General features: G+C 51.4%; 1 protein-coding gene across 1 annotated transcript in view; it reads left to right on the top strand.

The window, feature by feature from the left end:
* The window catches only part of ALK (ALK receptor tyrosine kinase), a 540,180-nt gene that overhangs the window by 491,473 nt on the left and 28,519 nt on the right, over positions 1 to 20,188 (top strand). The window contains exons 14-23 of the mRNA XM_017877049.1: positions 2,707 to 2,838; positions 3,955 to 4,099; positions 7,272 to 7,451; positions 8,666 to 8,764; positions 9,252 to 9,404; positions 10,748 to 10,852; positions 12,795 to 12,981; positions 13,711 to 13,801; positions 13,910 to 13,974; positions 15,476 to 15,605. Coding sequence (XP_017732538.1) covers positions 2,707 to 2,838; positions 3,955 to 4,099; positions 7,272 to 7,451; positions 8,666 to 8,764; positions 9,252 to 9,404; positions 10,748 to 10,852; positions 12,795 to 12,981; positions 13,711 to 13,801; positions 13,910 to 13,974; positions 15,476 to 15,605 — 1,287 coding nt within the window. The remainder of the gene's footprint in view (positions 1 to 2,706; positions 2,839 to 3,954; positions 4,100 to 7,271; positions 7,452 to 8,665; positions 8,765 to 9,251; positions 9,405 to 10,747; positions 10,853 to 12,794; positions 12,982 to 13,710; positions 13,802 to 13,909; positions 13,975 to 15,475; positions 15,606 to 20,188) is intronic.

The following is a 20,188-nucleotide window of genomic DNA, read 5'->3' as shown; positions in this document are numbered from 1 at the left end:
GTGAGGAGCACGGGTCCAGGCTCTAACTACAGGAAAGCCCATCCTCAAGCCCCACTGCTCTCTCCTCCCCATCCCAGCAATCTCCAGATCTGTTCACGAGGGGAGGGCATCCCGTAGGTCCCACTGCTGCCCACCAGCCAAGAGAGGAGATGGAGCAGAGGCTGAGGGGGTGGACCTTCTTAGCACCACTGGTTCAGACTGGGCAGCCTCTCCATCTCCAAATGAGGAGACAAGTCTAGGGAGGCGGGGTGCCTCACCTAGTATAGCCCAGCAAATCTCTGGCAGAGCCATCAAGAACCCAGACTGAGCAGGGTGTGATGGCTCATGCCTATAATCCCACACTTTGAGAATGCTGAGTCAGGAGAATCACTTAGTTAGAAACTAGCCTGGGCAACATAGCAATACCCTGTCTCAAATAAATAAATAAATAAATAAATAAATAAATAAATAAATAAGTCAAGCATGGTAGTTCATACCTGTACTCCCAGCTACTAACTACTTGAAGCCAGGAGTCAGAGACCAGTCTGGGCAACAAAGCAAGACCCTGTCTCTAAAAAAAAAGAAAAAAGAAAAATTAGTCAAGCCTGGTAGCTTGTGCCTGTAGTCCCAGCTACTCCAGGCAGGATGATTACTTGAGCCCAGGAGTTTGTGGCTACAGTGAGCTATGATCCCGCCACTGCACTCCAGCCTGGGTGACAAAGTGAGACCCTGTCTCAAAAAAAAAAAAAAAAAAGAACCCAGACTGGACCCGGAATCCTGTGCTCTGCCCAGCTGACAGCTCACCCCCAGGGCCAACCCTCAGGGCACATTTCTTGCAACTCATGCCTGTGCCAGGTGGCAGTGAGCAGGCTCCTCCCAGGAGTCTCCCCCTAGGCCAGGACATAGCTGCACATACGTACGGAAAATGCCAGCTCTCTACAATAGCAATTCAGAGCCTTCCACCCACACTAAATCCACTCTAAGAAATATCAAATTATTTCCATCATTAAATCCAAAATGCCATGGAACAAATTGCTTCTCGGCTATTTATCTGGAAATTTCTGTAGTACTCATTGCCGGCACCCCTGAGTGCTTTAGCCTAAGAAGTGGCTCAAGAAGAATGGTTGCATCCACTGGCTGGTTACGAAGCAGCATCAATGGAAATGTGATGTTTTACTGGCTTTTTTTCTATTAAGTGAAAGAAAAGTTACTTTCCTCCAAGGTCAGGCTGATGTTTGAAGAATTCGTCTGAGCTGTGGTGGCCGACAAGCAGGTGTGGCTGTTTTTGATTCCAGGATTCTGTTACAGAATCTCCAGCACAATCTTGAGGGCTCTCTAATACCTTAGCCCCAATTTAGAAGTGAATCTAAATTAGAACAGCAGCTGGCTGGGCACAGTGGCTCATACCTGTAATCCCGGCACTGTGGGAGGCCAAGGCGGGCGGATCACCTGAGGTCAGGCGTTCAAGACCAGCCTGGCCAACATGGCAAAACCCCTCCTCTTCTAAAAATACAAAAATTAGCGGGGCATGGTGGTGTGCACCCGTAGTCACAGCTGCTTGGGAGGCTGAGACACCAGAATTGTTTGAACCCAGGAGGCAGAAGTTGCAGTGGGCCGAGATCGTGCCATTGCACGAAGTAAGACTCTGTCTCAGAAAACAGATAAGAACAGCAGCCATTTACTCAGTTCCCACTATACGTGAGGCGCTCCACTAGACGCCTTACTTGTACTACCCTCAGTAAATGCCACAATGACCTGTGTTGTCTTTATTCCCAGCCACACTGGAGGATCAGAGATCAAGGGCCCCTGTCACGGTTTCCCGGGGTGGGTGGAGAATCCAGACTACCTGATTGCAGGGCTCACTCTACAAGGCAAGCAGAGGGCTGTGCCAGGGATTCCGGAGGGAAGAAATGGAACATTAGCTAGGGGGAATGAGATGTCCAAAAGGGAGAACTGATTTTCCCAGAGAAGAACTGGGAATAAAACTTGAGTCTGGCCTTTGCTGGTTTTTTTCTGTCCTCCTGATGCTTCAGAGCTGTGACTTCTCAGAAAACCTCGATGGCTCTCAGCGAGAGAATGGCTCTCCTAGAGAATGAAGTCCACTCCTCGCAGTGCCTTCCAGGCCTCTAGCCACGATCAGACTGTTCAGTTTAATTCTCTCTACCCACCTAATTTGCGCTCCCTCCAGCCCCATCTCACCACATACGATTTTCCCATTCTTTCTCAGATCTCTTCATCCCACAGGATCGAAACAGGTCATCCTGGACAATTTCTGTGTCCTGATAGACTTCTGGGCCAAAGAGACCTTTGTGCTTTTCCCCCACACACCCCACTCACCCACTTCCCTCTGGGCTCATGCCACTCTTTGTTCTTGCAATGACATAACTTTGCCCTACTCTCTGTGAAAAAAAAACAAAACAAACAAAAAACCTCCCTATCCTTCAAGGCTCAACTAAAAGCCGCCTCCTACAGGCGTCCTCACAGCAATAAAACCTTGCTCTCTCGCTCCCAGTTTCTCCTAGCATTTTCTGTCTAAGCCATCCTTGTGGTCCTTCCCCAACACTGCCCAGAGGGACAGTTATTAGTGTATTTTTCTGCCTCCTAAACTCAACTGTAAGTTTTTTTGAGAGAGAGTCAGATCCTGTTTTTAAGCATAGAAGTTCTGTCTGCTGCAAAGTGGAGAACTCTGGTTTGGCCACAAACCTAACGTGCTTTTTGTTTCTACAGACAAACCAGTTAATCCAGAAAGTCTGCATTGGAGAGAACAATGTGATAGAAGAAGAAATCCGTGTGAACAGAAGCGTGCATGAGTGGGCAGGAGGAGGAGGAGGAGGGGGTGGAGCCACCTACGTATTTAAGGTAAGGTCTGCACCGCCAGATTTCCACCAGATTTCTGTGAATCTGCGATGTTAGAGACTCATGACAGCCCTGGGACAGAAACACCTCAGATGCTCTTATCCCCATTTAAAGATGAGCAGGGTCAGGTGCAGTGGCTCATTCCTGCAGTCCTAGCGTTTTGGGAGGCCAAGGCAGGAGGATCACTTGAGGTCAGGAATTCATGATCAGCTTGGGCAACATAGCAAAACCTTGTCTCTACCCAAAAAAATTTAAAAATTAGCCACTTGTGGTGGCTTGCACCTATAGTCATAGCTACTTGGGAGGCTGAGGCAGGAGGATCGCTTGAGCCCAGGAGTTCAAGGCTACAGTGAGCTGTGATCACGCCATAGCACTCCAGCCTGAGCAACAGAGCAAGACCCTGTCTCTAAAACCAATAAAAGAATTAAAAAATAAAGATGAGCAGACTGAGATCCAGAGCAATATAGAGTCTGTCTGTCCAGGAAAGGGTAGACTCTTCTCTTACTGATACAGCAGCTCAATTTCACCATGCACAGCCTTTGCCATCCTACTTTCAGAGGGTTCTACTGTGCCCTCCTGGACCAGCTCTCTGTCCTAAGGTGGATTTTTCTGACATCATCACAGCCAGGCCAGAAACTGAAGACCGAGGCCACCTGCTAGGTCCTCCCACAGGACTGTGATGCTGAGCGCTTAATCTTGAATCTTTGGGGGCCAGAGTCAGAGACCCCTAAGAATGAGGGAGAGAGAGCATAGAGAGACCTGCTTCTAATCACCAGCATCCAGACCTCTGAGGCCAGTCTGAGGAGCTTCAGGAAAGGGGCTGGAGGAAGTAGAGGAAGCAGCCTCTAAGATCAACCCCCACCTCCTGGTATATATATTTTGCTTTTGGTATATAGGTTTTGCTTCTCTGGTTGAACCCTGACTGATAGAGAAGCTTGTGGAGCCAATGGGTTATTGTAACAAGGGTTCAGAGCCCGCAAACCACCTCAGACCACTGAGAGGTCACCAGGTCACCCCACTGCCTAGCAAACCCTCAGTCAGGCTGAGTTAACCAGGGCTTGGGGTCTCCAGGGGGAAGCACAGCTGGGTTTCTCAATGTCTCAATGTCTCCCTGGTCAGATGAAGGATGGAGTGCCGGTGCCCCTGATCATTGCAGCCGGAGGTGGCGGCAGGGCCTATGGGGCCAAGACAGACACGTTCCACCCAGAGAGACTGGAGAATAACTCCTCAGTTCTAGGGCTGAACGGCAATTCCGGAGCCGCAGGTAAAGCGCCGCAAGCATGCCCTCTCCCGGAACCTCTCTCAGGCTTTCAGCTGGGCCCTGATGCCATCGCATGCCTGAGGGCATCTTAGTCACTGGCACCTGGGATGCTGGGAGCTCTGGATATTGGTCCCAATATCCAGGGAGGGAGGGCAGGCAGCACCCTGGGAGCCCTGCAGGCTGTCCTGCTGACCTGGAGCTTGGACAGGTAGAAGGTCACTGAGAAAGTGAGGCAGGGAGCAGCCGTCAATCAGCCAGCTGACCCTCCGTGGGTTTTACCAACATGCAATTGTTAGAGCCTCCGCCAGAGATTCCTTCTTCCTGAAGGGGCAGATGGGCCACCCAGTTAAGATGTGAGCAGATGAAAAAATTCTGGGCAATGTCAGGCCCCCTAGACCCCTATGGTACAGACCTCCAGGCCCAGGGCTGCCAGACCCAAGCATACCCCACTGGAAAATCTCCTTCTTGACTCTCCACGGCTGAGCTCTCTTCCTTCATTAGTGGGAGCCAGAAGCACAAAAATGCGAGACAGGCAGGGAAGAGAGTATCAATTCCCTGATTCCTCTAAAGTCAGCCATCCCTAAAGACAGAAAATGCAATTCCTTTTTGTATTTTCTTTTCCACACAATCAGACTGTGGGAGGATCTTAGAAGGCATTTAAGATGTGGGATTAATTAAAACAAATGTGCAAACTGTCTCTCAATTGAGAGACAGCTAGAGATAGAAGAGTAGAAACAGTCATGGGTCTACCATGAGGTTCTCCAGTGACATTCACAGCACCCCTACCGAGGCCCAGCACCTAAGAAACCCTGAAGCACCTCTGCCTCTGTTGCACATGTGCTGTCAAAACAACCCTGCAGGTTTCCAGGCGGATACCATTCCTGTTTTGTTTTACAGGAGAGCCAATGGGCTCACCAAGGCCTGATGACTTTTTTTTTTTTCTCAACATGGTTGAGCTGTTTAGTGATGGAGACAATTTTGTTTGTTTGTTTGTTTGTTTGTTTGTTTGTTTGTTTTTGCGACAGAGTCTTGTTCTCTCGCCAGGCTGGAGCGCAGTGGCACGGTCTCGGCTCACTGCCACCTCTGACTCGTGGGTTCAAGCGATTCTCCTGCCTCAGCCTCCCGAGTAGCTGGGATTACAGGCACGCACCACCACACCCAGCTAATTTTTGTATTTTTAGTAGAGATGGGGTTTCATCATGTTGATCAGGCTGGTCTCGATCTCTTGACCTCAAGTGATCTGCCTGCCTCAGCCTCCCAAAGTGCTGGGATTACACGCGTGAGCCACTGCATTTGGCCAGTGGCTCATTTCGTATTTTTAAAACACCGTTGTTCTGATTTTGATATGGGTTATTTTCCTTTCCACACATTTGCTCGAAGGCTGCAAGATGGGTATGGGGTCAGAAACCTCCTCAGCTGGGGCTGAGCAGGATGAAAGCACAGCACGTGGTCTCCACCATCTCGTTCTGATTTATTTATTATGCACTTGCTCACAGCCCTGCACAAACACCAGAGCCAACTTCTGGCCCCTATCACGCCTAAGGGGCCTTCCCTCTGCCACATGACAACAGCCTTGACAGGCCCACACCCTCCTCTGAGAGCAGAAGGGAGGACAGCAAAATCCAAGCTCAGCACCCACCCCTGCAGGTTTCATGGCTGACAAAGTCCCCCCAGCTTGCCTGATGGCCTCGTCTCAGCTCTGCTTGTCCCCATTCTAGATTCAAGCTTGTTCCTGACCTCAGCTTCATTTTCCAAACCTCGCTTCCTCTTTCTAACAAGACAATTATCCACCTACAGGTCCCTCTGGTCCCAAGGAATCTTGGCCACAAGTGCTTCCAGAAACCCTGCCAGGCCGGTTCACCCGTAGGGTTCCGGCAGACACACACACTGCTGTTTCTACCTTCCACCATCAATTTCCAGGTCCCCACCACACATCATCTGCTGCAGCAGAAAGGATTTTAGGGTTTTTAGGATACAGTCACCCTTTCCTATCCATCAGTTCTGTGTTCATTGGATTCAAGCAACCACAGATCAAAAATACTCAAAAAAAAAAAAAGTCTGTACATGTTCAGTCTTTACTGAACATGTACAGACTTATTCCCTAAACAATACAATAACTATTACATAGGATTTACCCTGTATTGGGTATTATATGTAATCTAGAGATGATTTTTTTTTATGGGAGAATGTGCAAAAACTATGCCACTTTATCTAAAGGGACATTTATTTTGGTGTGATGGAGGGATCCTGGAACCAATCCTCCACAGATACTGAGGGACAACTGTACATGTCTGTCCAAATGTCCTATGGAACGGAACACAGGTTGGCTACACTCAACCTCGGCTCTGTAGATAGCTTCCTTTGCAAGAGCCCAAAGCAGCCCCAGGCATTGGGAGGCACAGCCCCGAGGCTGCCTTTGTTGCCAGGGCATCGTCCACCACTGACCAGGGCTTCTGTTCCTGACCTTGGAGCGGTTCCTGAGAGCCTGGCCCTGGAGAACCTCTAAGCAGGCTGAGCCCAGGTGTGAGGCTGTCTGCACGCGTGTGTTTTGCCTCTCAAGCCCCTGACACTCCTCACCCCTGGCAGTGTGTGGAGCATTTCATACACTCACTGTCTCCTTTGATCTTAACATCAACTCTGTGAGCTGGGTCTTATTATCCCCAAGCTACAAGTGAAGAAACACAGGCTCAGAATGGGCGTTCTTGCCCATGCTTTCACAGACAGCAGTGGGCTCTGTGGTGCCTAGTCCAGGATTCCTGCAAGGAACTTTAGTGCAGGGTTTTGACATTTGGCTGCTCAAAGACTAATGAGTCCCATTTCTTGTTAGGATGGGAGGCAGTTAATGAAATGAAGGTCCAGTGCTATGGGGCTTGGCTGACATGAAGAGAAGATAGAGGAACGAGTTTAGTCACCATGCTGCCTGTCTGCCCACCTCCCCCAATCCTTAACCAAGCACAGCCCCTCCTTTTGAGCCAGAGAGGACTGGCAGGAAGCAGGGGTACAAGGCACGCTCTCATCTGGGTGTACTCAGCTGTGGCCAAACAGGTCTCCCTAGGACAAGCAGCCTCCTACCGAAGATGGGCCCTGGGAGCTGGAGCTGGTGCAGGCGCCCTCCAAGGCATCCTGCATCCTTCTGGCCAGCATCCTCACGCGGGTTCCCTATCTCTTCCCGCAGGTGGTGGAGGTGGCTGGAATGATAACACTTCCTTGCTCTGGGCCGGAAAATCTTTGCTGGAGGGTGCCACCGGAGGACATTCCTGCCCCCAGGCCATGAAGAAGTGGGGTGGGAGACAAGAGGGGTTTCGGAGGGGTGGAGGGGGGTGCTCCTCAGGTGGAGGAGGCGGAGGATATATAGGTAAAGATGATTCGTGTTCAAGGTGTCACTCCCTCCCCCTTAGTCCTAGGTTCCTCACCTCCCTGCCCTCTCCCGGCCCTCCCCTGGCCTGCCCAAGTGTGGACTGTGATGTGACTGCACGCCTCCCTCTCTGCCTGGCTGGACCTGCCAGAGGCAGGGTGTTGGCTCTCGAGCCAGCATCCTGCCTCCAGGCTTCCTCAGCGACAACATCAAGATCCCATGTGATTCTTGATCTCCCCCAAAGTCGATGATAAAGAGGCTTTGGCTTTCCAGAGTAGTCTCTGAGTCACCCGTAAGGACTCCCGCAGCCTCCCTTGGATGGCCTGGCCAAGCCAGCTCCTGAAGGGGCGGGTTTGTGGTTTCATGGACTCCTCACTCCTGCTCCCTACCCCAGCCCACCAGCTTCCTGAAGGGTGCTGCTGTTCCTGCTGACGGGAGCTACTCCCGAGGGCAACTGCAGGCAGGCTTAGCCCAGCCCTTCAGCAAGCAGCCGGCCATTGACCCCAGCTGCCTCATCTGGGCTTCAGAGCACAGTCAGCGGAGCCTTCTGAAGCTGAGAGGCTGGGAGACGATGGCTCCCCGCTCCCCACAGATTAGGACGAATGCATGCATGCTCTGTGGTGTTCGTGTCTGTGTTTTGCTTTGACGCTGTGTGTAAGATGCTTGTGTTAACCACATGCTCTTCTTTTCTAAGCTGGGTGGGTGGGAGGAGCCCGAGGGGGGAGCCCAAAGATAGCCCAGCCCCAGACGAAAGGAGGGACAGGAGCCTTAGGGTACAGGGGCTCATCTCCCACAATCCCCACACCCCGCCACACCCAACCCTGACCCAGTGGGGCTGGAGAGCAGCTCTTCATTCTGACCAGTCCTGGGAGAGGCACCATGGGCGTATCCCAGCCTAGAGGGACTAGAACTTTTCGGACTCTTGCTCACATTAACCACTTCTTAGTGGGCCCCCAGCAGAGTGGTAGAGACCCCTCCTCCATCGGAGCTGGCCTGGACCTGAGGGGAAAGTAGCCACACACCCAGCTTCTACTGGGCCAAATCCCACGTGCAGCCTCTGTGCCCTGAGCCTCCCTTCCCTCCCCGCATCCCTATCCCTGAGGTCCCCAGTGACCCCCTAACTTTGGCCAGAGCTGCATGCCCCGCTGATGTGCATGTGTGTTGATTTTGGCACCCACCCCCCATGTTAAACTCTGCTCTGGTTTGCTACTCAGGCGGCAATGCAGCCTCAAACAATGACCCCGAAATGGATGGAGAAGATGGGGTTTCCTTCATCAGTCCACTGGGCATCCTGTACACCCCAGCTTTAAAAGGTAGCCCCTCTTCCAGGCAGCAGAACAAACTTCCTTAGGTCAGTCCTCCCACCAAGCTAAAACCTCAGAGTCTCTGACATGTATCCAGGATACAGAGGCACAATTATGGGTCCCTGGCAGGCAAGCTTCCTATAGCGCAGGTCACCACATTTCCTGGAAGTCAGGATGTGTGCTTTAATATGAATGCAGAGGCAGAATCCTAGGAAAGGGAACAATAATAGCCCAATACCTGCACCAGCCAACCTAAAGATCACATGTGCGCTTCCTCCCACACAAATGCAAACATCCATAGGCACCTATGCCAGCTGCCTCCACTGCACTCTCCATATGCACAGGAAGACTCTCCTACACAGTTGTGCTTCCAGTGGCTATGGGACCTAGGAACAGGGACCAGAGCACCCACAGTGACCACCTGGAGACATAGTACTGAGGCTGGGAGTGGGGAAGCAGGCTCGGCCCGTGACTGACCGTCCCTCCTTGTCACCAGTGATGGAAGGCCATGGGGAAGTGAATATTAAGCATTATCTAAACTGCAGTCACTGTGAGGTAGACGAATGTCACATGGACACTGAAAGCCACAAGGTCATCTGCTTCTGTGACCACGGGACAGTGCTGGCAGAGGATGGCGTCTCCTGCATTGGTAAGGGGGCGGGGCCGGGGGAGGCAGAGGGGCAGACAGCCTGAGATTTGGCACATGACCACAAGTGGTTTCTGGGTTCCAGGACACCCTGGATTCGGTTTTGTAAGCTTTCTGTCCCTCCCCTACCTGCGACAGCTCAAGTGCTCTGACCCCTGTGTGAAAGGTGGGCCATGGCTCCTGAAGGAGTCTTAAAAGTCCTCCAGTACAAAATACCATCCCCACGGAGGGGCCATTCTGCCCCCACGTAAACATGCCCAGTGACAGGGATCTCACTGCTCCTAAGGCGCTCTGTTCCCTTGGGCAGTTTCAGAGCCGGAGCGCTGTCCCCTTAACCTTCCTCTCCTAGGTTTCCTTACAGCAGCAGCTTTTCATGTGCAGTGTTTGAAGACAGTGCTCCCATCCTCCTCCTTTTCTTTTTTTTTTTTTTTTTGGCAGAGTTTCACTCCTATTGCCTGGGCTGGAGTGCAATGATGTGGTCTTGGTTCACTGCAACCTCCACCTCCCAGGTTCAAGCGATTCTCCTGCCTCAGCCTCCCGAGTAGCTGGGACTACAGGCGCCTGCGACTATGCCAGGCTAATTTTCATATTTTCAGTAGAGACAGGGTTTCACCATGTTGGCCAGGCTGGTCTCGAACTCCTGACCTCAGGTGATCCACCCGCCTTGGCCTCCCAAAGTGCTGGGATTACAGGCATGAGCCACCGCACCTGGCCCAATCCTCCTCCTTTAACTCTTCTTCATATTAAATAACCTGTTTGTTTGCAGCAGTTCATACAAGATGCAGTTTTGTGTCTTCTCCCCCCGCCGCACCGGTGTCCCTCTTCTGCATGTGTTCCATCGTCGATGTCCCTTTTGAAATGTAGTGTCCAGTAGCAAGCACGATGCCTCTGTGTAGTCTGGCCAGCAGAGGGCACAGGACCCCTCCCCACTCTAAGCCCAGCGCCTCAGGGCCACAGGGAAGTAATTTAGCCTCAGAGGGTGTTACTTAGAGCACACCCTGTTATTTGGTCACCTGCGGCCCCCACCTCTCTTCCAGATCTACTTTCCTTTCACCTTCCATCCTCACCCTGTAGTTGTGCAGCTCATGTTTTGAACCAGCGTCCCGCCATTGATATTCATCCCTGTTAAATTTCCCTCCACTCAAAAGCTACAGCTAAAAGCTTGTAAAACCAGGATGAGTCTGGTCCTGCCCATGATTCTCTGAAAAGAGAAGTGTGACAAGGTCTCCAGCGATGGGAGGGAGCAGGTAGTTTTTGTCTCAGCTGGAGAGGTTATTTTTGACTTGGGACCAGCTCAAAGGAGAAAGGGTGTGGTTGTCGGTGCCCCACTGGGACCTGTCTTCCAGTGTCGCCCACCCCGGAGCCGCACCTGCCACTCTCACTGATCCTCTCCGTGGTGACCTCTGCCCTCGTGGCTGCCCTGGTCCTGGCTTTCTCCGGCATCATGATTGGTGAGTGCACAGAGCCCCAGGGACTCCCAAGGGGGCGGGAAGGCAGGACTGAATGGTGTCTCAGGCTGTGCCACGGGTGCCAGGGTGTCACTTTGTTATGCTAGTCCCTGGAATTGAGTGGGGTGGTGATTAGGGAAGCCCAGGCCAAGCCAAAACCGAAGCTCCCAACCTTCCCCCGACCAGAGCAGCTGCAGTTCCCTGAGGAGCCCCTGATTCTGCACCTCAGCCCCGTGTGTATCCTCTGGCTGATCAGGGGGTGGGGAGCTCTCTTCAGTGTTCCTCACAATGGGGAAAGCTCATCCCCACCCCTAGACGTCACTTCTAGCTCCCATGTGCTTCCACCGGCACAGCTCCCGTTTGGCTCCCACCCTGTATAATGCACTAGCCCACTCTTCTCCAAACCAGCCCTCCACTACCCTCCAGGTAGACAGCTGGGAAAATCGGTTTCTGAGTATATTTCTGTTCAGCCTGTGAGCCAAGGTGAGCTGACCTGCAGGTCACGGATAGCTCAGTGTGGTCCCAACCAGCCCTTACTGCTGGCAGAGACATGCCCAGTACAGATGGGCAGAGGCTTGAAAAGGGCAGAGGGAAAGGCTCCTGGGAGCCCTCGCAGGCCAGGCCCCTGCAGGCGAAGGGATCTTCCGGTAGAAGGGAGATGGCAGCACACGCTGCGTCCCCATATGGTGCCATCCCTCAAAGGGACAGGATAATAGGAGCTAACACTTGTTGCATGGTTACTACATGCTCAGCAATTTGCACATTTCAGTTCATTCAATCCTCAGGTAACCCTAATCTGATCATGGTCGGTCCATAGCATAGAGGAGGGAACTGAGCACAGAGTGGGTGACTCGTGTGCCCTGGCCCGTGTGGCGGGGGGCTGGGCTTTACACACAGAATCTACCCTCTGAATCACAATTTTGTTCTGGCTCCCATGGAGTTTGCCTTCCAGAACATCCTCACATGTAGGAGTGATAATGGTCATTCACATTGGTAGAGCTCTTTAGAAGTTTTCAAAACCATTTTACGTGGGTGAATTCATTTCATTGACAACCCTGGGGGTGGGGAGTGGGAGTGGTTAGGGAAACAGGGCAGGAGTTACCATCCCTGCTTAGAGAGAGGGAAACTACTGTCCAAAGAGGTCCTGTGACCTGGTCCTCATGGCTCAGCTGGTAAGTAACAAGAGGCGGAATTAGAGCACAGATCCCCAGACACCAATTTAGAGATCTTTTCATTATGTGGCTCTTCTCCAACTCTGCGGCTTGGCAGTTCTCCAACTACAGGAAACACAATTGACCAAGATCCCAGCTGCACCCTCCAGTCCATTGCTGTGATTGCACTGAAGCTGCCCTACCCCATGACTGAGCACAGCAGAAATACTAGGGCAGGCCAATTCCTGGGAGCCGTGGGACTCCTCTGATGACTGACTTTGGCTCCAGAACCCCTTAGGGCCTTGCTGAAAATTCCTTAGGCTGCATGGCACCCAGGGTGCTTCCACCCAACCTTCCCTCCCTCCCTCGTTCACATGGGGTCAGACTTGCAACACGGTCTGCTGGCTCACCCAGGCTTCCCTGGCTCCCTCCCCATTTCCTCTCATGGGCATTTCTTCTAATAAAATCTGCAGACCATCTTGGGTCTAATCCTGTCTCCAGTCTGCTTCCTGGAGGACCCAGACTAACATGACTCTGCCCTGTATAATACAAATAATTCTTTTCTGGATTTGTGATTTTTAGCTTTACATTTACTTTAAATCATGTTTCAATTCAAGACACACCTTCACATCTAAAATCATTTTGTTAGTATTTCTAAGTATGATGGAAAGGTTCAGAGCTCAGGGGAGGATACGGAGATCGAGGGAGGCTTCCTGTAGGAAGTGGCCTGTGTAGTGCTTCAAGGGCCAGGCTGCCTGGTCCAGGCCATGTTGCAACTGACCATCCATCTGCAGTGTACCGCCGGAAGCACCAGGAGCTGCAAGCCATGCAGATGGAACTGCAGAGCCCTGAGTACAAGCTAAGCAAGCTCCGCACCTCGACCATCATGACCGACTACAACCCCAACTACTGCTTTGCTGGCAAGACCTCCTCCATCAGTGACCTGAAGGAGGTGCCGCGAAAAAACATCACCCTCATTCGGTGAGCACCCTGCTGCCATCCTGGGAGGAGAGGGGCTGCAGTCTTAGGGGCTGAATGTTATCACAGCAGACTCCTCTAGCCGCAAAAGGTCAGCAGAGCCCTCCCTATGGGCACCCCTAGCCCTCCTAGGAAGACAAGCCTTGACATTCAGGGCCATGTGTGTTGGTTTAAGTTAACTCCTATATGTTTATGGAGTTTATACAATGAGAGGAGAACCAGGGCTCTCCTCCAAATTCATTGAGGTATGCTCTCTCCAAGGCTTCCTGGCCCTGCTTCCCTCCAGGGGAGCAGGGGAGCAAAGGGCCCCTCCTCTGAGCATCTAGAGCAACTGTACCTTCCTCTGTCACTCACTGGCAGCACTCCCCAGCCAGTACCCCCCGGTGATATGTCTGTCCTAAAGGAGCATAAGCCTCCCCAGGGAAAAGCCATGGTTCATATACCCCTGTGTCCCTGGCAAATATCAGACTCAATAACTACTGATTGAATGAATAAACATTTGACCATTGTCATGAGTCCCTGGTTGGAATCCTTCTTTCCAGTTTTCAGATGAAGAACTGGAAGTCCGAGATTGCATAGCACAGCCGTGTTGAGGGTGTTACTCCTGACTGTATGTTATCCCCTGCCTCTTGTGTTTGTCCACTAAATGTGAGCCCCGGGCTCAGGAGCCCCAGCTGCCTCATTACTGTGGCCTGTTTGACTCTGTCTCATCTTGTATTCTCCTTTGCACAGGGGTCTGGGCCATGGCGCCTTTGGGGAGGTGTATGAAGGCCAGGTGTCCGGAGTACCCAATGACCCAAGCCCCCTGCAAGTGGCTGTGAAGGTAAGAAGTGGCTCACTCTTGAGCCTGCCCTTGGCTTGCAGACTCTGTAGGCTGCGGCTGTCAGCTCACAGCCTCCTCCTACTCCCCACCCTCCCTTTCTCTGCCCAGACGCTGCCTGAGGTGTGCTCAGAACAGGACGAACTGGATTTCCTCATGGAAGCCCTGATCATCAGGTAAAGCCACAGAGAGACACCCTCATCCCAACTCCCCACTGCCCCGAAGAACCTGGAGAGGTTTCTAACAGATCGATCTCTCCAAGGGAAATGGTGTTGTCCCCAGCATGTCCCCTTTTCTCCAGTAGGAGACTTCCAAACATTCTAGACACTTCTTACCAGACTGGAACAACCCCTGGTGGTTGTTTCAGAAACAAAATCTGTGTAGCCTAATAATCCCACCGATGTCACGGTCTGTAACCAGTTCCCTGCTGTTCTCCATCGGTTCTTCTTCCCTCACTTTTTCTTAAGAAATGGAGCATGCTAGACTTTGACAGTACAAGATATAATCTCCCTCCAAGACCCTTCACCAATCCCAGTAAATGTGCTCCTAATATGATGGGAGGCCACCCCATCCTAGGCTCCCGTCAGCAGGGCTGAGTCTCAGCTGGCTGCATCTTTTGACTTGAGGCTCCAGGGTCTGTATTTAAGCTGAGAGTCTCAGTGCCTGTGGCTCCTGAGGGCGTCCACAGTGGCAGCAGATCCCCTCAAGGAGGAGGCAGATGTTTGACCTCAAGATCAGGTGGGGGCTCATGGCCCCCATCACACCAGGAAGACTCTGAACATCCTGACAGGTGGGGGCAGATTGGGATGTCCCTTTGGTGGAAGTGGCAGGGGTAACAAGGCCAGGCAGTGTGAGCGATATGGCTGTGAGGTCTGGAGTCACAGGAGAACACACAAAATAACATTTATTTTCTGATGATACATGTAATTCCTGATTATGAATAAAACTTGGCAAGTATGAGATTATATTGAAGAAGACCCAAATCGCTCAATGTCACTACTTGGTGGTAACTAACCATTATATGTTGGTGTCTAATCACCCAGTCTTTGAACACTTGGGGGGGTGTACATGTATGTGTATGCACACACATGCATGCATATGTTGGCCCATGTGGAATTCCTAGGCCCCACTGCCTGTGTGTTCTAAAGGGATCATGTTAACAAGAAAACCCAAGTCTTGGTCCCTCCCATGAGGAATCCACAGGAAACTGATGGACTCATGAGGCCATCCCCTTTTCCTGGCTCGGTTTCACACGCTGTCACCTGGCAAGTCTCACCCAGTCTCTCTTAGAAGCAGTTGTTTTGCTTCACCTTCTGCCTGAGGCCTTCTTGGGAGAAATCGACCATGAATTCTAGTGCCCAGTCCGTGCACCAGTATCTGAGACAGACACCCTCCTGCCCCCTGAGACACTTTCTCACCCAAGTGCCTGAGCAACATCCTCGCACCTCCAGCCCCTCTCCTGCAAACGGAACTCCTGTGGAGCCTGCTCTGGTTCTTCCCACCTGCTCACCAGTGAGATTCTGGGTTTAGGCTCAGCCCAGGACCCCTGCTGCCCCTATTTACAGAATGTATTTATACATTGTAGCTGCTGAAAATGTGACTTTGTATCCTCTTCCCCCCAATCTAACATTCACCCAGACTCAGCTAATTTTGGTTATATCCCCCTCTGCTCTGCAGCAAATTCAACCACCAGAACATCGTTCGCTGCATCGGGGTGAGCCTGCAAGCCCTGCCCCGGTTCATCCTACTGGAGCTCATGGCAGGGGGAGACCTCAAGTCCTTCCTCCGAGAGACCCGCCCTCGCCCGGTGAGTGAGAACCAGTCTTTGCTGCAGTTGTTGTGCCAAGGACAGGAGCAAGGATGGAAGGAGCAAGAGTGGGCAGCCTGGGTAGCAAGTTCCTCGGTGGAACCCAGGAAGTCAACTTTAGGCTTGGATAGGGGGGTGACTGACTGGAAGAGAATGAACAGAAGACAGAGGTAGATGATGGCTAAGCCCCAGGCCCAAGGAGCTTGTGCAAGGCTCCTGCAATGCATTTATATTAATCCATTCTTGCATTTATATAAGAACTACCTGACACTGAATAATTTATAAAGAAAAGAGGTTTAATTGGCTTATAGTTCTGCAGGCTGTACAGGAAGCATGGCTGGGGAGGCCTCAGGAAACTTACAATCATGGCAGAAGGCGAAGGGGAAGGAGGCACATCTGACATGGCTGGAGCAGAAAGAAGGGAATGCAGGGGGAAGTGCTATATACTTTTAAACAACCAGATCTCATGAGAACTCACTCACTATCATGAGAACACCCATGATCCACTCACCTCCCACCAGGCCCCTCCTCCAACACTGGGGATTACAATTCAACGTAAGATTTGGGCAGGGACACAAATCCAAACCATATCTGCATTCTATAGCCTGGATCCATTCTCATGGCCTGCTGACTCTGGAAAACCAAACTAGAGACAAATACAGAGGGGAATTTTCATGCCAGCCATGTCACTACTCAAGTAACTGACCCGGGCAGGTCACTCTGCAGCTACTCATTCAGAGCCCACTGTCCTCCTGTCTCAAGTAGGGATAATAATACCTGGACATTCTAACCTCGTATTTAGGAAGGTGCTACACACATCTTATGGTTAACAGAGCTTGGGAAGTGAAGATACCCAGGGTGGACCCAGGAATCCCAAGCTCCAGCCCCAACTTGGCCATTAGACACCCATGTGGTTTAGGGCAGTCTTAAACCTTTAACCTGGGTAAACTCACAGGTGAGATTTGAGGATTGGACTAGAACATCTCAAAGGTGGTTCTAAATTATTAAACACAGCAGCCTGGGCAGACCCAGAGCCCAGCTGCCCATGCTTGGGTCTGCAGGTCTTCAGCAGGCCCTGGGTACCAGGAACTGGAACTGAGCAGGCCCCAGGGTTAGGATCTAGGCTTCCTCCAGGAACCACTGTACTGTGGGGGTCATAGGGAAGACTTGCACAGTAAAAGCAGCAGCCACCCTCCCGCCCCCAGGAAAGCAGGGAAGGACCAACAGCCAGTGGTTCCAGAAAGCCCAACCTGACCACACTGCTCACAGGGACTCAAAGTGGTGACGGAAGCCCTGGAAGGTCATGGCTGTTCTGATCTCTACCTTCAGTCAGGATCCATGTAAAATACCTTCACCTTAGCCACTGGGTGACCCATCTCGGTATCTAAGAAGAATACTGTCTTACCCCTTGAGAAGAGGAATGTGTGTGCACCTGAGCATACCTGGCAGGAGGACTGGGCAGGGAGCAGGGAGATAAAGACTACCCCTGTCTCATAAGAGCCCTTGTCAGCTAGCATCCTCCTCAGACCTTCCAGATTTCTCAACACCACCCTAGGAACAGACGATGCAGATCTCTCCCCAGTTCTATGGATGAGAAAGCTGTGGCCCAGAGAGATTATGGGACTTGCCGTGGCCACACAGGAAGTGGAAGAGCTGGGACTAGAACTCAGGCCTTATGACTCCTGATTCAGTGCTCTCTCCAACTTACTGCTTATCCAGCGGTCCCCTCTGGGAAACTGTAAACTATCAAGATGAGGTTGGGTGCTTAAAGCCAACACTGCCAGGCATCCCGGCATCTCTGCCAGGGTACAGGCATCAGATTCACTGGCTTTCCCACCACCACCTAGGAGGGCAGAGCCTTTGACCCTCATGCCCTGAGATTCTCAGCAGCGCTGCTGTCAGTGGGGGACACGTGGTATCATACTTTGGGGAGAGGCACAGCCCTGGTTCTCCCACTGGACCTTCCTGAGCCTCAAGAAGAGAAAGTCGTATGTATGCAAAGGAGAGAGACTTTGCAAAGGGAGTCTGGGAGCCCAGCACTTGGCAAGTTCAAGATTCAAGGACTTCAGGAGCAGGAGAGGGCAGGAGTGAGGAGTGGGCCTTCTCTCTCTCTCTCTCTGTTCCTCTTTCTCTCTCCCTCCCTCAAAGACAAAGGCATCTCTCTCCTTTGATGATGAAAGATGATTCCAATATTATTACAGAGAACAAAGTCCAGCAAGGAAAGGCAGATCATTCAATCTCTCACCACCCCCAACCCAGAGTGCCGCCCTTGGAGAGTCCGAACAGGAGCCTGTCCCCATGTTCTGCCCTCTAACAGCAGGCACTACCTGAGGGTCGCCCACAATGGGGAGGGGGCCTGCCCTTGGAAGAGCCACTCCTCAGGGCCAGAGTCCCACCCTCACCCAATCTGCTCTTTCAATCCCCCGGCCCCGCTTTTCCTCTGTGGCTCTCGTTGCCAACCAGGCACACCCCGGCAGCACCCCAGTCATGGTCCTCCCCGCCTCCCATACACCCACCAGGCCCAGGTGAGCTGTCCTTTCTGGGACCCTTGGCTGATTTCAAATGTCCAATTGTGGTCCTCCAGAGCCACCAATGCGGATGTGTTTGTGGCAGCGGCTTCCCTGGGGCTTAGCTGGGCTTCCTGCATAGATTCTCAGGGTCCCAAAATCCAACTGTGTAAGATAAGGATTCAGTGGACTGTGAAAAAGGAATGTGATTTCCAGCAGACAGACAGGACTAATATCAGTAAATCCTACACAGGATAAAAGAGGGTAAATCAGCCAAGGGACATGAGGGATGGAGAAACGTGCTGTGAAGAGAAAGTGGATGGAGGTGTGCCTCCAGATTCTGAAACTCGGACTTCAGAGGCCTGAATTCCACCTGATTCACTCGTTGAAATCACCCTGATACTCCCAGGGGTTCCCTGATGACCTACTGTGTGCAGGCACCAGGCTTGGGGTGCAGAATCAGACAAGGTCTCTGTCCTCACTTCCTGCCAGCTCTGGAGCTCAGTGGCTCCACAGACCTTAGATCAGGATCAAAGGCCCTTTGAGATGGGATAAAAGGCTCTGGCCTCAGACAGCATCTGTGCAAACATGAAATGACAGAACAGACGTGCAGACGCAGTAGACAGAGTGGATGCCCAGGTCAGCCGTGCCTGTCGTGGAAACAAAATGCATGGGTACAGATGAAAACAGCACTTGGTCCCAGGACTCCACCTCTTCAGGAATGAAGATCCCTTTTTAATGTCAAAAAATTATACAGACCCAATATTTATTCAGTAAATATTTATGCAGGGCTTCCTATATGCCAGGGATAGGTAAGAGCTGTACTTTAGTATCCGTGAATTCAGTCAATAATGACAAAAGCCATTAAGAAGTCAGTCTCTTTATAAAGGTGTGGGTCATTAATCACAACAGTGTCTGTGACTATTTGGGACATGGTAATGCCTGTGGGTAGTGGCTGTATGGAAGACATTCAGAATACAGTTGGCTTATTGGATTCCAGAGGTCCACAGTCCACAGGCAAGAGACCAACGATGACAATGCTGGCTCCAAACACATAAGGGACATCTGGTGCCAAGGAAAAGTGGGGACTTCTCGCCGCTTTCTTTTTTTTTTTTTTTTTTTTTTTTTTTGAGATGGAGTCTCACTCTGTTGCCTAGGCTCTGTGGCCCAATCTCGCCTCACTGCAACCTCCGCCTCCCCGGCTCAAGTGATTCTCCTGCCTCAGCCTCCCGAGTAGCTGGGATTACAGGCATGTGCCACCATGCCTGGCTAATCTGTGTATCTTTAGTAAAGACGGGGTTTCACCATGTTGGCCAGGCTGGTCTCAAACGCCTGACCTCAGGTGATCTGCCCGCCTCAGCCTCCCAAAGTGCTGGGATTACAGACATGAACCATTGCACCTGGCCATTCCTCACCGCTTTTCAAAGTGGGCTTCTGCTGCATTTTGTTTATGTTCCCCATCTGCATTCTTTGCCTCTTTTTCATCATTCCCTCTCATCTTTATATGCATCAATTTTAAAACATCTGCCGGGCACAGTGTCTCACACCTGTAATCCCAGCACTTTAGGAGGCTGAGGCGGGCAGATCGCCTGAGGTCAGGAGTTCGAGACCAGCCTGGCCAACGTGGTGAAACCTCATCTCTACTTTAAAAATACAAAAATTAGCCAGGCCTGGTGGCGGGCACCTGTAATCCCAGCTACTGGGGAGGCTGAGGCAGGAGAATCGCTTTAACCTGAGAGGCGGAGGTTGCAGTGAGCTGCGTCATTGCACTCCAGCCTGGGCAACAGAGTGAGACTCCATCTCAAAAAAAAGAAAAAAAAAGAAAATCCTATTCTGTTTTTCATTTGGCAAAAGGATTCCTACCCTTTGTCCTGTGATGGTTCATCTCTGAATACTTGGGGAGAAGCTATTAATGCTTTAGAAAGGGAGCAATCTCAATATTATTCTATTTTATTTTTAGAATATATTATCCTTTGGGAATAGCCCCTCAGAAGCTGTGACACCAAACAAATCATTCCTGTTTTCTCAACAGTAAAAGTACGATATTGACCTAAAGAGCATCCCTGAAGGGAACAC

Source organism: Rhinopithecus bieti, unplaced genomic scaffold, assembly GCF_001698545.2.
Source record: "Rhinopithecus bieti isolate Rb0 unplaced genomic scaffold, ASM169854v2 scaffold_7681, whole genome shotgun sequence".
Lineage (NCBI taxonomy): Eukaryota > Metazoa > Chordata > Mammalia > Primates > Cercopithecidae > Rhinopithecus > Rhinopithecus bieti.
The sequence above is the reverse complement of the archived record's forward strand: the minus strand, read 5'-3'. Positions and strand labels throughout refer to the sequence as shown.